Source organism: Carcharhinus amblyrhynchos, unplaced genomic scaffold (assembly GCF_965287045.1).
Source record: "Carcharhinus amblyrhynchos unplaced genomic scaffold, sCarAmb.v2.hapA scaffold_50, whole genome shotgun sequence".
Taxonomy (NCBI): domain Eukaryota; kingdom Metazoa; phylum Chordata; class Chondrichthyes; order Carcharhiniformes; family Carcharhinidae; genus Carcharhinus; species Carcharhinus amblyrhynchos.
In genome coordinates this window covers 1,809,321-1,826,357 of record NW_027649791.1, presented here as the reverse complement: position 1 = coordinate 1,826,357, position 17,037 = coordinate 1,809,321, and the positions used below count along the sequence as shown (strand labels likewise).

The 17,037-nt window shown below is 41.5% G+C and overlaps 1 protein-coding gene across 1 annotated transcript in view; it reads right to left on the bottom strand.

Moving 5' to 3' along the window:
- Positions 1-17,037, bottom strand: part of fndc1 (fibronectin type III domain containing 1) — a 221,630-nt gene that overhangs the window by 23,705 nt on the left and 180,888 nt on the right. Inside the window, exons 15-18 of the mRNA XM_080182267.1 lie at positions 16,733-16,816; positions 10,863-10,991; positions 2,762-2,992; positions 1,124-1,235 (exon numbers count right to left, since the gene is read on the bottom strand). Of these exons, the coding sequence (XP_080038393.1) occupies positions 1,124-1,235; positions 2,762-2,992; positions 10,863-10,991; positions 16,733-16,816 (556 nt within the window). The remainder of the gene's footprint in view (positions 1-1,123; positions 1,236-2,761; positions 2,993-10,862; positions 10,992-16,732; positions 16,817-17,037) is intronic.

The window sequence follows — 17,037 nt, the reverse complement described above, 5'->3', positions numbered from 1 at the left end:
CAGTCAGATCTGTTTAACTACAGGTATGTCACTGGTAATTTAAAGGTGAACCACCAGACATCTCAAGCTAGAATTAGGACCAATATTCAAAGTTTGAATTATTAAATATTTCACTGCTGGTAACAAATATTGCAATATCTTGATCTCCCTGGGATTTCCTATTCGATGGCCAGATTTTGAAACTTTCCCCTCAAATTCCAAAACATATTTAATCTGCACCATTTTTTCTCAGTTTTAGTAGTTGGGCCTGCATTAATCATCAGATGGTTTCCAGATCACTGTGACTCCATTACACCCTACGTGAGCTCAAGCTTTAGGAATGTCGTAAACGTATCAGTTCTGTCAAATTCCAGTGAAGCAACAGAATATCTCCTAAATATAACACAGATCATTTAAAGTTGCCCTACATCATTGGAGAGCGTCTCTGAAAGATCAATATATTGATGTCAACAAAATAAGGAACTGTATCTGGAACTGCCAAATACCACAGTCCAGTATAACATTAAAACCACTGAGACTAAAAAGTCCCAATACGCTATGTGAGAGGAACACTTAAATATATATATATATTTTGGAAGGGGGTGGGGACAGTGGCGTGGAGATGGTTTTCTATCTTTATGTGTAGTCTACCAATGACTACAGCTTTTCTATACGACATCTTTTTTAAATGGCATAGCAAATCACTCAGTTGCAAAATATGTTGAATACCAGAAAAAATATCAGCTAAACCTCTTGGTCACAACCCACTACATCACAATATGTATCGAAGTTACTGTGATTACAGAACTTAGAATTCCTTATTTAACTCCATTGTGGGAGAACTATCACACAAGGATTGCACTGGCTAAAAGCGACAATCCAAACTCGCTGAGGATGGCTTGCCAGCATCATTCATACACTGAGAACAATTTTTTTTTAAATCTAAGGATTGTGTACATTTTACCTCAGAACCGCATGCGGGGGTAAAGTGAAGTAGAGTAGCAAATATTGGAGTGGAACATAAACATCAGTTTGGTAAAATAGTCTGTAAAACTGTTGGGGGTGGGTCAAATACACAAAGGAAAGTTCATAAAACTGTACAAAGGAATGTTTTGCAGGAAATCACATGGTTTCTCCAGAATACCTTGTATTTGGCTTCAGATTTTCAATAGGTAAGTGTGTACTGACTACTGTAGGCTTTGTAGACCATTTGTTCTGCAGGATATCATCATAAGAAGCACTATAGACAAGATAACCTGCAATTGAAATTAAGAGAAGTAAATTCAATCAGAATTTTGTTCACTCCCATAAAGAAAATCAGTTTCAATTGGCAATCTTTCAATTTGTCTTTAATTAGAGGTTAAAATTTCCTTTCATATTCTCTCAGATTAAGCAATTTCACTCGTGAAGGAACCCACTGCTATCCACGAGCTACTTGACTGTGGATGGCTGCATCAACATCATGGCCCTGATGGAAACTTGGCAGAGCGGTGATGGTACCTTGTCCTAAAATGAAGTCTTTCCACCTGGCAATGTTTCCACCACTAGCTTTGCTGAGGCTGTGGAAGTGTAGATTCTTATCACCAAATCACACTTACCCGTGTGAGAGCCAATGGCTCATTTAGTAGCATTCTCACCTCTGAATCATAAGATTTCAGAAAGCCCATTCAAACTTAAGCACAAAATACTCACAATCCAGTATGTTACTAAGGAAACATTGCACTGTTGAAGGTGCCATCTTCCAGATGAGCTGGGGAACTGAAACCCCCAACTGTCTGCTCAGATGGATGTAAAACATCCACCCACCGCTGTCTCACGGCACTAGTGTCCCAGGTTCAATTCCAGCCTCGGGTCATTGCCAGTTTCCTTCCGCAGTCCAAAGGTGTGCAGGTTAGGTTGATTGTCCATGCTAAATTAACCCTAGTGTCAGGGGGATTGGCGGGTCAAATGCATGGGATTATGGGAACAGGGCCAGGGTTTGTGATCAGTACAGACTCGATGGACTGAATGGCCTCCTTCTGTACTGTACAAAGAACAAAGAACAACACAGCACAGGAAACAGGCCCTTTGGCCCTACAAGCCCGCGCCGCCCATTTTAACATTCAGTGAGTGCCACTTTCCAATCTTTCTTCTACCTACGACTTTTGTCTACGCCTCTTGGACTCCACAATAAAGGGGTGCAAATTTAGGGATTCTATTTATGAAAGTTAACATATGATAATAGTAAGGGGGAAATTAATGGCACTGAGGAATGATAGAATCATAGATTCCTACAGCTAAACGCCCAGGTCCAGATGATTCCTATTGCTCAGTGTTTTAAAAAATGTAGGTGAGAACAGTGCTGGTGCCCTAACGATAATCTTCCAAAAGTCTCCTGTCAGGAACCACTGTTTTAGATTGGAAAATTCTGCATGTCACACCTCTATTTAAGAAAGCAGAGAATTATTGACCACTTAATCTAATATCAATTGTTGGAAATTGCTAGAGTCCATAATTAAGGATAGAGATTTTCAGTTGGTCAAGGGGAGGCCAGTTCAGTTTATACCTTTTGCCTGAGAATGACTCCTATGAAGCATTTCAGGCTTGAAGACACTATACAAATACACTTTGCTGTTGTTGTAGTAATGATGTTCCTCAACAAAGAGATCTCTACTACCTCTACCTAGCCCAGCATACATGTGACCCAATTTGTATATACTTAAAGCCATCAGAACAATTGGGGATAGGAAATAAATATTGACTTGTGCAGCTCAAGAGAAAATACGAATAAATTCATCTTTACCTGTTACAAATTCATCGTTTAGAGGCTTTGCCCAGTCAAGAATTATGAAGGAATGGCAACCTTCAACAGCCACAATGGTGATGTTGTGTGGAGCTCGGGAGGGAGGGATGCTTTGGATCTGCAGATCATCTGGAATAATCTCCACCAGTGAATCCACTTGAAAGTGTTCCAATGCTTCTGTCAATGAACATGGGGCGGCTGGATCTTTACTGATGTAATTCACGTGAGCAGCTGCAACAGGTCAAAGCATTTATTAAAAATCATTCAGAAAAACTTCAGTTCTCAATGACAAAATACACAAAACAGGCCCTTTATAGATTTACAAGCTCACTGAACAGTATTTAGGGGCTAAAGATCTTATACAGCGATGATATTTCAACGTTTAGTTTTGGCGGGTTTCTAGTCATTGATGAAAATATAATTTGGAAGGAAGGTAACTTCATACAAAATTGATGTACTTTTATACATATGGCTGGGGAAGCAGTTATATAGTACAATGTCAAGGTGAACTATCCATTTGGCACTTCAGATGAAGCAGTGCGAATACTTGTCATACCATCAGGAATGGATCTCTTGAGGCAGAAGTTCAGTACATGGGTGATTGCCTAACTTGGATGGCCATAGTCACAATTTGAGTTGTTACACTTGTGGAGCAAGTGGCCACATCTTCCCTGGACGTGCATAGTATTCATAGAATCCTACAGCGCAGGAAGTGGCGATTCAGCCCGAGTTCACATCGACCACATGGGGCCAACTAGACTCCATCCCCACAACCCAATGCATCTACCCTAGCTAGTCCCCCTGACACCAAGGGGCAATTTATCATGGCCAACCCACCCAACCTGCACATCTTTAGACTATGGGAGGAAACCAGAGCATCTGGAGGAAATCCACGCAGACACGGGGAGAACGTGCAAATTCCACACAGGCAGTGCCCTAAGCCAGGAATCGAACCCGGGTCCCTAGCGCTGTGAGGCAGCAGTGCCAGCCACTGTGCCACATTAAGTAAGTTAATTGATGGGACACATCGATGTAAATAAATTGGATCTGAAAGTCATTACAGAGAGCTGGCTGCAGGAGGACAAGGATTGAGTCTAGAATATTCAAGTAGAATAAGGAGCTAAAGTAAAGGTAGAGTCATTGGTAATTAAGAACGGCATTATTGTAATAGTTAGAGATGACCTTCATTCAGGAGATCAGGATATAGAATCAGTTTAGATAGAGATGAGGAATAGTAGGAAAAAGAAGTTACTAGTAGGAGTCGTCTACAGATTCCCTAACCATTCATTAGATTCATTAGCGAGAAGAAGGTTGCGAGGTGACCTAATTGAGGCATACAAGATGATCAAAGTATTGGATATGGTGGACAGTGAGAGCCTTTTTCCTCGGATGGTGATGGCTAACACGAGGGGACATAGCTTTAAATTAAGGGGTGGTAATTATAGGACAGATGTCAGAGGTAGGTTCTTTACTCAGAGGGTAATAAGGGCATGGAATGTCCTGTGTGCAGCAGTTGTGGACTCGCCAACTTTAAGGGCGTTCAAATGGTCAGTGGATAGGCATATGGATAATATTGGAATAGTTTAGGTTAGAGGGTCATTAGATTGGTTCCACTGGTCGGTGCAACATCGAGGGCCGAAGGGCCTGTACTGCGCTGTAATGTTCTATGTTCTAACTGCAATCACAATGAAGAACAAAGTGTGCAAGAAGGAATATTGGGGACTTGTGATAAAGGAGCAGCAACAACCATGGGTGATTTTAATCTAGAGTAAGCCAGAAAATTCAGAATGGCAGTAGTAGCCTAGATGAGGAATTCATAGAATGTTTTAGAGATTGTTTCTTAAGAGCAGCATGTTCTGGAACCAACCAGAGAATAGATTATGCTAGACTTAGCATTGTAATGTGACAGAATTATTTAAAGACCTCAGAGTAAAAGCATCCCTAAGTATCAGTGACCACAATAATATTGAATGTTACAGCCATTTTGAAGAGTGGGTCACAAACAAGTATTTTAAACTTAAATAAGGGCAACTACGTGGGCATGAAATCTGAGCTGGTTGAAGTGAACTGGGTTACTAGGCTGGAGGATGAATCAAGAGAGGAGCAGTGGATAGTTGAAAATACTTAGAATAAATATATTCCTACTATAAAGAAAAATTCTAATGGGAGTACCCATCCTCTGTAGTTAACTGAGCACATTAATAGAGGCATCAAACTTAAGGGAAAAGCACATAATTGCACAAAGGTAAGTGGCAGGTCAGATGATTAATGGGAGTATAAAGAAAAGCAGAGACTGACTAAAAGGTTAATCAGGAGGAAGAAGTGGGGAGTATGAGGAAGATGGCTAGAAATGTAAAAAAATGGATAGCAAGAGTTTCTACAGGTACTTGAAAAGGAAACGAGTAAACAAAATGAGTGTTGGTCCTTGAAAGGATAAGAATGGGGGGCTAATAGTGGACAGTAAGGACTGGCAGATGAAATGAACAAATATTTTGCTGCTGTCTGTACTATATTGGACACGAAAGATATTCTAGTAATAGCTGTAAATCAGGAAGATGACGGGATAGAGGAACCTGGTGAAATTATGATCACTGGGGGAGCAGTACAGAGCAAACTGATGGATGACAAGTCTCTGGCTCCTGATAGACTTCATCCTAGGGTCTTAAAAGAGGTGGCTAATGAAACAATCTCTAAAACATTCTATTAATTTCTCATCTGGGCTACTACTGCCATTCTGAATTTTCTAGTTTATTGTAGATTAAAATCACCCATGGTTGTTGCTGCCCCTTTATCACAAGCCCCCAATATTTCTTCTTGTTCTTCATTGTGATTGCGGTTAGGGAATCTGTAGACGACTCCTACTAGTAACTTCTTTTTCCCACTAATGAAACATGTTGGTGTTAATTTTCTAAAATTCCTTGGATTCTGGAAAGTTCCTTCAGATTGGAAAGTAGAAAATATAACCCCTGTATTCAAGGAGGAAGGGAGGCAATAAACAGAAAAGTACGGGTCAGTTAGCTTGACATCTGTCATAGGGAAGGTGTTGGAATTGTTTATTAAAGAGGTTATAGCTGAGCACTTGAAGTCAAGGTAATCAGAAAGAGTCAGCGTGGTTTCATGAAAGGGAAATTATGATTAACTAATTTATTGGAATTCTTTCAAGGAGTAACATGTGCTATGGATAGAGGGGTGCCTGTAGATGTACCGTACTTGGAATTTCAGAAGACATTTGATAAGGTTATTGCGGAAAATTAAAGCTCATGGTACAAGAGGTAAGATACTAAAATAGAAGGTCCATAAATCAGAATAGAAGATAGAAAAACAGTGAGATGGAATATAGGAAAGAGACGAAGAATCTGGTGAATTGGTGCGATGACAATAATCTCTCCCTCAATGTCAGTAAAATGAAGGAGCTGGTCATCAACTGTAGTAAACGTTGCGGAGGACAAGCCCCCACCTATGTCAGTGGGGATGACATGGAAATGATTGACAGCTTCAAGTTTCTAGGTGTTCAGATTACTCATAATTTGTCCTAGTCCCTCCACACTGATGCTACAGTTAAAAAAGCCTGCTAATGCCTCTAATTTCTGAAGAGACTAAGGAAACTTGCTAGGTTCATTATGGCTCCCACCTATCTTTACAGATCATAGAATCCATGGCTTAGAGACAGGCCCTTCATCCCAAACTGGTTCATGCTGACCAAAAAACTCATCTAAACTAACTCCATTTGCCTGCTTTTGGCCTATATCCCTCTAAACCTTTCCTATCCATGCATCTGTCCAAATGCCTTTTAAATGCTGTCAATGCCTTGCCTCAACCACTTCTGGCAGCTCATTCCACATAGCCTCGGTGCAAATAAGTGGATCCACGGGTTCCCATTAATTCTTTTCTCTCTTAACTTAAACCTATACCCACTAGTACTTGATTCCCCAACCCTGGGAAAAAGACTGAGTGCATTAACTCTATCCATGCCTCTCATGACCTTATACACCTCTATAAGATCACCCCACAATCTCCTGCACTCCAAAGACAAAAGTCATAGCCTGTCCAATCTCTCCCTATAACTCAGTCCCTTGAGTCCTGGCAACATCCTTGTAAATCTCCTCTGCATTCTGTCCAATTTAATAACATCTTTCCTATAGCAAGGCAACCAAAACTGAACACAATATTCCTGGTGCAGCCTCACCAACATCCCGTACAACTGTAACATAACTTCCCAACTTCTATACTCAATATCCTGACTGATGAAGGCCAGCATGCCAAAAGCCTTCTTCACTGCCCTATCTACCTGTGACTCCACCTTTTGTGAACCAAGCATCGAACTTCAAGGTCCCTCCGTTGTAGTCCTTAAGGTCTTAGCATTCATCGTGAAAGTCCTTGATTGGCCTTTCCAAAATGCAACATCTCACACTTATCTGTATTGAACTCCATTTACGATTTCTTGGCCCACTTCCCCAGCTGATCAAGATCCTGCTGCAATCTTTGATAAGCTTCCTCATTCTAAATACCATCTATTTTAAAATCATCTGCAAACTTACTGATCATGCCTTGTACATTCTCATCCAAATCACTGATATAGATAACAAACAGCAATGGGCCCAACACTGACCGAGACACGCTACTAGTCACAGGCCTCCAGTTCGACAAACATCCTTCCACTACTACCCTCTGTTTTCTATCAAGCCAATTGTATATCCCATTTGCCAATTCTCCCCTGATTCCATGTGATCTAACCTTCCAGAGCAATCTACCATGTGGAACTTTATTAAAAGCTTTATTGAAGTCCACGTAGACTACGTCTACTGCCTTGCCCTCATTAACCATCCTGGTCACTTCATCAAAGAACTCCAACAAATTTGTAAGGCATGATCTCCCATGCATAAAGCCACGCTAACTACTCCTAATCAAATCCTATCTTTCCAAAGGCCTATTTATCTTATCCCTCAGAACCCTCTCTAGTAACTTACCTTAGGCTTACTGATCGATAATTCTCAGGTTTTCTTTGCCGTCCTTCTTAAATAAGGGTACAACATTTGCCACCCTCCAGTCTTCTGGTACCTCAGCCATGGCTAATGATGATGCAATTATCTCAGCCAGGGTTCCTGCAATTTCTTCTCTAGCCTCACGCAGAGTACGTCCAACATCTCCTCTACTGTAATGTGGACTGTCCCCAACATATCGCCACTAACTTTCCCACGTTCCCAAGACTTTATGTCTTTCTCCAGGGTAAACACAGAGGAGAAATATTCATTGAGAACCTCGCTCATCTCCTGCAGTTCCCACGTGTGTCCACTTTGATCCTTGAGGAGTCCTATTCTCTCTCTTATTATTCTTTTTCCTTAAATATACTTAAAAGATCCCTTTGGACTCACCTTAATCCTCTCAACCAAAGCTACCTCATGCCCCCTTTTTGCTCTCCTAATTTCCTTCTTGAGTATATTCCTCTATCCCCTCCACACCTCCAGGAATCCCTTGATTCCAGCTGCTTATAATTGAGGTATTCAAAATTGGCTTGATGACAGAAGCCAGAGGGTTAGGATTAGGGTTAGAAGGTTGTTTTTTCAAACTGGAGACCAGCAGCGTGCCTCAGGAATCGGTGCTGGGTCCACTGTTATTTGTCATTTATATTAATGATTTGGATGAGAATATAGGAGGCATAGTTAGTAAGGTTGCAGATGACATCAAGATTGGTGGTATAGGGAACAGTGAAGAAAGTTATCTCGGATTGCAATGGCACTTTGAATAATTGGGCCAGTGGGCTGAAGAATGGCAGATGGAGTTTAATGCGAGGCATTTTGGTAGAGTACATCCCTGTCCTGGTTCAGAGTAGGGTATTGGGGAGAGTTACAGAACAAAGATCTAGGAGTATAGGTTCATAGCTCCTTGAAAATAGAGTCACAGGTGGACAGAGTGGTGAAGAAGGCATTCAGCATGCTTGGTTTCATTGATCAGAACACTGAATACAGGAGTTAGGACGTCTTGTTGAAGCTGTACAAGACATTGGTAAGGCCATACTTGGAATACTGTTCTAGTCACACTATTATAGAAAGGTTATTATTAAACTAGAAAGAGTGCAGAAAAGACTTAGTAGGATTCTAATGTGACTTGATGGTTTAAGTTATAAGGAGGGGCTGGGTAGAGTGGGACTTTTTTCTCTGGAGCGTAGAAGGCTGAGGGGTGAACATAAGAACATAAGAAATAGGAGCAGCAGTAGGCCATCTAGCCCCTCGAGCCTGCCCCGCCATTTAATAAGATCACGGCTGATCTGAAGTGGATCAGTTCCACTTATCTGCCTGCTCCCCATAACCCTTAATTCCCTTATCGATCAGAAATTTATCTACCCGTGACTTAAACATATTCAACGAGGTAGCCCCCATCACTTCAATGGGCAGAGAATTCCAGAGATTCACTACATTCTGAGAGAAGTTCCTCCTCAACTCTGGTCTAAACTGACCCCCCCTTATTTTGAGGCTGTGCCCTCTAGTTCTGGTTTCCTTTCTAAGTGGAAAGAATCTCTTTACCTCTACCCTATCTAGCCCCTTCATTATCTTATATGTCGCTATAAGATCATCCCTCAGCCTTCTAAACACCAATGAGTACAGTCCCAGTCTATTGAATCTCTCCTCATAAGCTAACCCCCTCACCTCCGGTATCAACCTGGTGAACCTTCTCTGTACTCCCTCCAAGGCCAATATACCCTTCTGCAAATAAGGGGACCAACATTGCACACAGTACTCTAGTTGCTGCCTCACCAGTGCCTTATACAGTTGCAGCAAGACCTCCCTGCTTTTATATTCCAACCCCCCGCAAAAAAGGCCAACATTCCATTCACCTTCTTGATCACCTGCTGCACCTGCAGACTGAGTTTTTACGATTCATGCACAATGACCCCCAGATCCCTCTGCACAGTAGCATGTTGTAATTTTTCACTATTTAAATAATAGTCCATTTCACTATTCTTTCTTCCAAAGTGGATAATCTCACATTTGCCAATGTTATACTCCTGATCTTATTGAGGTCTATAAAATAGTCAGGGGCATAGATCAGCTAGACAGTCAATGTCTTTTCCCAAAGGTAAGGGAGTCTAAAACTAGAGGGCATAGGTTTAAGGTGAGGGGGAGAGATACAAAACAGTCCAGAGGGCAATTTTTTCACACAGAGGGTGGTGAGTGTCTGGAACAAGCTGCCAGAGGCAGCAATAGATGCAGGTACAATTTTGTCTTTTAAAAAGCGTTTACATGGGTAAGATGGGTATAGAGCAATATGGGCCAAGTGTGAGCAATTGGGACTAAGGGTTTAAAAAAAGGTGGCATGGATAAGTTGGACTGAAGGGCCAGTTTCCACGCTGTAAACGTCTATGACTCTAGCCAATACTCACGTGGCAGGCGTGGCGAGGGGTTTGGAGTTACAACTCGCTCCAAATGGGAGTGTGGAGAAGAGCTCCTGAGGCCTCAGTGGTGGGGTGGGATGAGGAGTAGTACAGTTTTGATTGGGGCACCCTTTATAAATGGTGCCCAACTTCTCAGCAGCTGGAGTTTGCCGGCATGTTAAGCCCTGCCTACCTTTATAATGGGGTGAATCACAACCCTGGCTCCCCCCAAAAATTGTTTTGGCAGAGTGTGGTAAAATCTGGTTTCTCTGGAGCAAAACATGCCAGTTTTCACTCCAGAAACAATGATGAAACCATGATCATGAGCTGGGAGGGGAGAGTCAATGACCAGGCAGGTTAATCGCCCAGTCTGAGGAAGAGTCTGGGACTTGACCACAGCAGGTATGTTCATAATGTGGCTTAGCAGGTTGCTTGTCAACCTGTAATTCCTCCCACTATTCCCAGGGCAGACAGAGAGAGAAAAGTCTCTTGGTCAGCCAGAATCTGCATGGCAAACCATTGCAGTACCTTGCCAAACATAACCATGGACCAACACACGGGAATCCTTGGGTCAGCAACACCCTCTAAGGGCATGGTACCTGAATTGAGAGAGATAGAAATATACTGAAAGCTGTCATTAATTCTGTGAACCAGATCCCACTTTGCTACCTAACAGAGAATGCATTGAGTAAATGAAAGAAAGTAGTAAAACTTTTAAAGTGGTTTACATACCTATATATCGTTCGTTTCCTGATACGTCAAACTTTGACTGGGGAATCGTGTGGAATGCCCTTGTCACAGGCTCTCTCGTTGTCTGAAGCTCAGTTGTTGTGGGTAAAGTAGTTGTAACCAATTGAAGACCTTAGAAAGCACAAGATAATCTCAATTAAAATATTTTAAGATGCGATTGATATGAACATCCAGCACAAACTTGGTTTCAACCCTGCCATCCCAAGAGGGCCCATCAATCTGGAAAACCTCAGTAGATTTACTCAGTCTCATTTACCCTGTGTCCTAAAACTAAAGTATTAGTCAATTATGAATTTGAAAGAGTGAGTAAGAGAGATATCCAAACGAGTTGCCATGAACACAAAATCTGTCCTTTTAGTTGAGTTTTTAGTCATGATTGGGGCAATCTTGAGCCCACACTTTCTGTCTGCAAGAATGGCAGCAGGGGCTCAAGATCCAACAAAATCCAGGAATTGTGAATCTTGCCAGTGAGATTCCAATCTCCAATCTTCACTGCCCTTTGTCAGCTATGTAATCAGGTTCATGTCCATGATTTAAGAACATGTTAATATAATTAAAGAACCTCCTCATCACATTATTGACCTCTAACTGCATTTTCATATCTTACTAACATCAAGTTGGCACGGTTGACAACAGGTTTGCCCAGATGAGAATCTGTCCTGGAGTTCCCCTTCGGGGTGGGGGGTGGGGTGGGGTGTGTGTGTAGAGGTGAGTATAGCCCTCAAGCAAGAGGGACATAACTAAGCAGTGCCCTGGCAATGACCCCTGGTTAAAGTCCAACAAGTTTAACAAGGTTAAACTTGTTGGACTTTAACCTGGTGTTGTGAGACTTCTTAGTGTTTACCCCAGTCCAACGCCAGCATCTCCACATAATGTCCCCTGGCACAGGATAACAATGCGAGATTGGTACCCGAGATGGGGACAGTGCCAAGGGCAAACCCTAATGGGAGCCTCATCGGGGAGGGTGGCTCATTTCTTTGTGGTAATGGGGGGGTAGGAGCAGAAGTGGAAGCTGAGGGGTTGGAGGTGATGACTATTGGCGGGGGAAGATGTCCAATACTAATGATGACTGTTAGTGATGGTTGTGGGGGTGGGGGGAATCATAAAATCCTATAGTGCAAAAGGAGGCCATTCAGATTATCATGTCTGCACAGACCCACAATCCAACCCAGGCCCTATCCGTACAACCCATGCATTTACCCTAGCTAGCCCCCCTAAAACTAAGGGGCAATTTAGCATGACCAATCCACCTAACCCACACATCTTTGGACTGTGGGAGAAACCGGAGCAAATCTACACAGATTAGGGAAGAGCCATGTGGTCTGGAGAGAAAACCAGCCTTTTTAGTCAGTTCCTGATAATCATTTTTTTGGTAAGATTCTACTCTCTGTCTCTGAAACATTATATATGGGTCCTTCGCAATCCTAGATCCAAGCTCAAGTTCAGCATCCCACATGTAATGCTTTGACAAGATTTTAAAGGTTTAACAATAACGGGGCACCCTTTCAAAAAAAAGGAAGCAAATTAGTTTTGGTCTCCAGGATGGACTCAAATCTTTTCAGGGTTTTGATATTCACATGATACATGCTTAAGGCATGTCAAATGGTTTTTGTTTTAAAAAATCCACCGATGCTTGAAAACAAATCTTTTAACAGCAAAATAAATTTTGAGCTTTTGCTTGCCAAATTAACACCAGTTGTAATCAGCAGCTTGTATGCAATGTCTTCAATCCTGAAACTGTTGGAATGCCACATCTCCTGTGTAAAGTGAATTGGACTTTATTCCTCCCCTTTTTGATCACATTCATTATGTAATGCAAACTGCTGTAAATGCAAATTGATAATAATGTCAATGTCTTATCTGGGATCTAACCAACATAGACTTGGGCACAATCTCCTTTACCAATGAAACAAAATGATCATGGAAGAAATAGAGTGAATGATGGAGATAAAAAGGAAAATTTAAAAAAGCAGCAGCGAGTAAGTGAAAAGAGGACACAGAAACAGTAACCATCATTTTCACCCTGGTGAAAACTGGACCCAGAAGCAATAAGCATAACTTAGATGGAGGGGCAAATACAATTCAGTCCAGAACACAGTAGCCCCAGTCTGCTTCTCTGTGATTTGGAGAGGCAGCAAGCCATTCTGACTTCAACAGGAGATTGAAAAATCAAATCATAACATCACAGGAAAACTGCAAGTTCATTAATTAGTAAGAAACTGCTGTTTGGTTCTGTTTTTAAGTTGCTGTAAATTGGAGAATTGTATTATTTTTAAAGTAACTAATTGTACTTGAATATAAATGAGAAACACCAGGAATAAGGGACAGTCAGAACCCATATAATACAGTAATCCAAACTAAACTAAAGTTAATGTAAGAGAGGGAAAGTAATGACAGGGCAGCTCGGTCAAGTGGAATGTGTGTCCTGTGATATGTGGAAAATCATGGGCATTAACAGTTTGTGCCAGAAGTGCTGCCAGCTGCAGAAACTTGGGCTCCAGGCTTCAGAGTATAAGCAGCAACTGGAGTCACTGTGCCTCATCCGCAAGGCATGGAGCTACGTTGATAGCATGTTCAGAGAAGTCATACTGCAGTTTCAGAGCCTGGAGAGAGGGAATGAATGGCTACCAAGCAGTTCAAGGGAACCAGGCAGGTAATGCAGGGCTTCCCTGAAGTCCTGCTCACAAATTGGTTTTCCACTTCGGAAGTTGGTGAAGGCACTGGGTTCCTCACTGGAGTGCAGTTAGAGGCAGGTTTGTGGTATCATGAGTGGCTCAGCTGTACAGAATGGAAGGAAGAAAGGATGAGAAATAATAATGGGGATTCATGAGTAAGGGGAACAGATGGGCATTTCTGTGACTTTAAGAGGCGACTCCAGTAGGTATGTTGCCTCCCTGGTATCAAGGTCAAGGATGTTACTGACTAGTTGTAGGAGATTCTTCTGGAGGAAGATGAACAGCCAGAGGTTGTGGTCCACATTGGTACCAGTTACTTAGACAGGAAGAGGGTATGGGGATGCTACATTCAGAATTAAGATTTGTTTTCAAGCATTGGTGGTTTTTTTAAAAAAACATTTGACATCCCTTAAGCATGCATCATGTGAATATCAAAACCCTGAAAACATCTGAGTTTTTGTTTTGAAAGGGGGCTAGGTTAAATTAGCAAGCAGGATGTCAAATGTAGCAATCTCCAATTACTCCCAGTGCTATGTGAATAGGGAAATGAGAGAATTAAGGCAGATGAATGCATGGCTGGAAAGATGGTACAGAGGAGAGCTTTAGATCCCGAAGCTAACTCTGCGGAAGATGGCACGTGTGCAAGCTGAATGGGTTACACCTGAACAGATCTGTGACTTGTGTTCCTTGCTAGTTGTGCTCGTACTGTTGGGATGTGAGTACTAAGGGGTGTGAGAACCAAGAGAGAATATGAGAGAGAATTACCAGGATGTACAAAATGCAGGAAGAGTCCTTCTTAAAAACGTGCAATGTTTTGGCCTCAAATGCTTTCTGTGGTAGCAAATTCCATAGACTCACTGGGTGAAGGAATTTCTCCTCATCTCAGTCCTAAATGGTCTATCCTGGTTCAGGACTCTTCTGCCATTAGGAACATCCTTTCTGTATCTACTCTGTTCAGTCTTGTTATAATTTATAGGCTTCTATGAGATCCCCTCCGCCCATTCTTCTAAAGCCCAGCAAATATAATCTTAATCGACTCAATCTCATACATCAGTCCTGTCATCCCAGGAATCAGTCTGGTAAACCTTTCTCTGCACTCCCTCTAGAGTAAGAACATTCTTCGTAAGATGAGACCAAAACTGCATACAATCCTCCAGGTGTGGTCTCACCAAGGCCCTGTATAATTGCAGCAAGACATCCCTCTTCCTGTACTCGAATCCTCTCATGATGAAGGCTAGCACTCTATTCGCCTTCTTTGCCACCTGCTGCACCTGTATGCTTACTTTCAGCGAGTGTGGACAAAAACCCATATTCCCCTCTCTCAATCTATAACCATTAGGATAATAAACTTTTTCCTGTTTTTGCTACCACTCACTTAACTTGTCAAAATCAATTATCTTCCTCACTGCTCACCCTCCCACCTAGCTTTGTGTCATCTGCAAATTTGGACATATTACATTACTCCAAAGACGCGCAAGTTGGATTGTTTGCCCATGCTAAATTGCCCCTTAGTTTCAGGGGAATTAGCAGGTTAAATGCATGGGGTTTCGGCAAAAGGACCTGGGTGGGATTGTTGGTGCAGGCTCGATGGGCTGAATGGCTTTCTTCTGCACTGTAGGGATTCTATCATTCTATTCTATGTAGATGCAAATGTTACAGAGTAATTATAACGGGGGATTTTAATTACTCAACTGCAGGCCGGGACATTGGCAGTGTAAAGGGTGGAGAGGGACAGGTGTTCCTAGATTGTGTTCAGGGTAATTTTCTGTAACAGTACAAGTCCAGTCCAACAAGAAAGGATGCACTGTTGGATCTGGTTCGTGGAGATGACCTGGGCCAAGTAGATTCAGTGTCAGCGGCGGAACATATAGAAAAAGACATTGGGCAACCCAGAGTAAGAATATTTAATAGAGGGAGAGCAACTTCAATGGAGCAAGATTGGAACAAAAGGTTGGTGGGAAAAGCTACAGCTGAACAAAAAAGTAATGGTTAGGGCACAGTCAAAGTATGTTCCCTTGAAAGGCAAATATGGGGGAGGGGTCCAAAGCAGGGATCAGTCTGGGTATTTAAATGCTGAAGTTAGAAGGGTTGTTATTTCTCTAACTTTTTCTGAGTAACTATTAGTGTAACCTTGGCTGAACCATCCAAATTCAGTGACTTAACCAAGGGAAGTTCCAAGAGCAATTCCCCAGTGCATCTTCGGCACGCACTCCAAATCCGATGCTCGGGGCCATGGAGGATATGGCCCAATATATTGTCCTATCCATCCAAGTAAATGGAATATTGTGTTTTCTTCTTAAAGTCTTTTTTATTCTCTTTCTTTAAAATAATTTTTTTGGGCAAAGTTCCTGCCAGAAAAAAACTACAATAGATGTTGAAAGAAATGGAACAAGGTCAATTAAAGCACTTGGACAATAATTTCTCATGTTACCAAATCCATTTTGTTTCATGCTCAAAAGCTATGGTTTGGGTCCATTTCTTGTTTCATTATTCAAATTGGTAAGCTTGTCGCTATTTTCAACCATACAGAAGATGAATCATACCAATGGTAAAATAAGATTTGATAAAACATGGAGCTTATTTGCTTAGACTAGCTAAGCACATGTAACCTAACCTATATTCTTGAGGTTTCATTCCAATATACTACAAAAGTACAATTTATTAACTGGCACAATAAGCAAGCAGCCAGTTTTTTTTTCAGCTGGAGAAACAACATCAGAAATGTACTCTTTCTGGTCCAAATCGTCATACACATGTTTCTCAACAGGACTTGGCATGTTTTAGAGTGTGCTAAATTACAAGAGAAGCAGAAAACAAGCACACAAACCAGAAAACAAAAGGAATTATGCGAATCAGGAGTATCAATTAATTGAAGTTATATGGTTAACTGAGATCACTAGTAAGATTCCACTGATTTTAAAGCAGCAGTAATCACCACCTTTGCAGTTAGTCCTCACAAATGATTTTAATATAGTTTCATGTAACTTATCTAGTACATACAAATCTGACTGTTCTACACAGTATTAAAATTAGTACAAGCAAAGTATTGAATTGAAAAAAAAATGACATCTGGTCTTTAACCTCAAGCACACTAGAATTTCTACACATCACAGAGAGCGCCAGCATACAGAAAGTTAAAAACTACAGCACAAAAAAGAAGCCATACCCAAGCAGTACCTTCTTTAATGGCTAAAACGTCCAGTGAATCACGTTCTGTGGCAACTGTTACCATCATGTCAGTTTCCATCCCTGAAGATTCTTCTATTGAAGTAAGGCAAAGTTGTGCAAAAAAAAACTACAGTGAGAATTTGTATTTTTGTACCACGTCATTTCAAGAACCTTACACAATAGAAATGGAATTTCATTTGGATACTGAGAATTTAGATTTTTCATCCTTTGCAGATCACTGTGAAGCTACATTCAGTTGAATATGCAAATAAAGCTTATTTAATTTATAAAGAATAAAGTTGCCATAGTCCCAG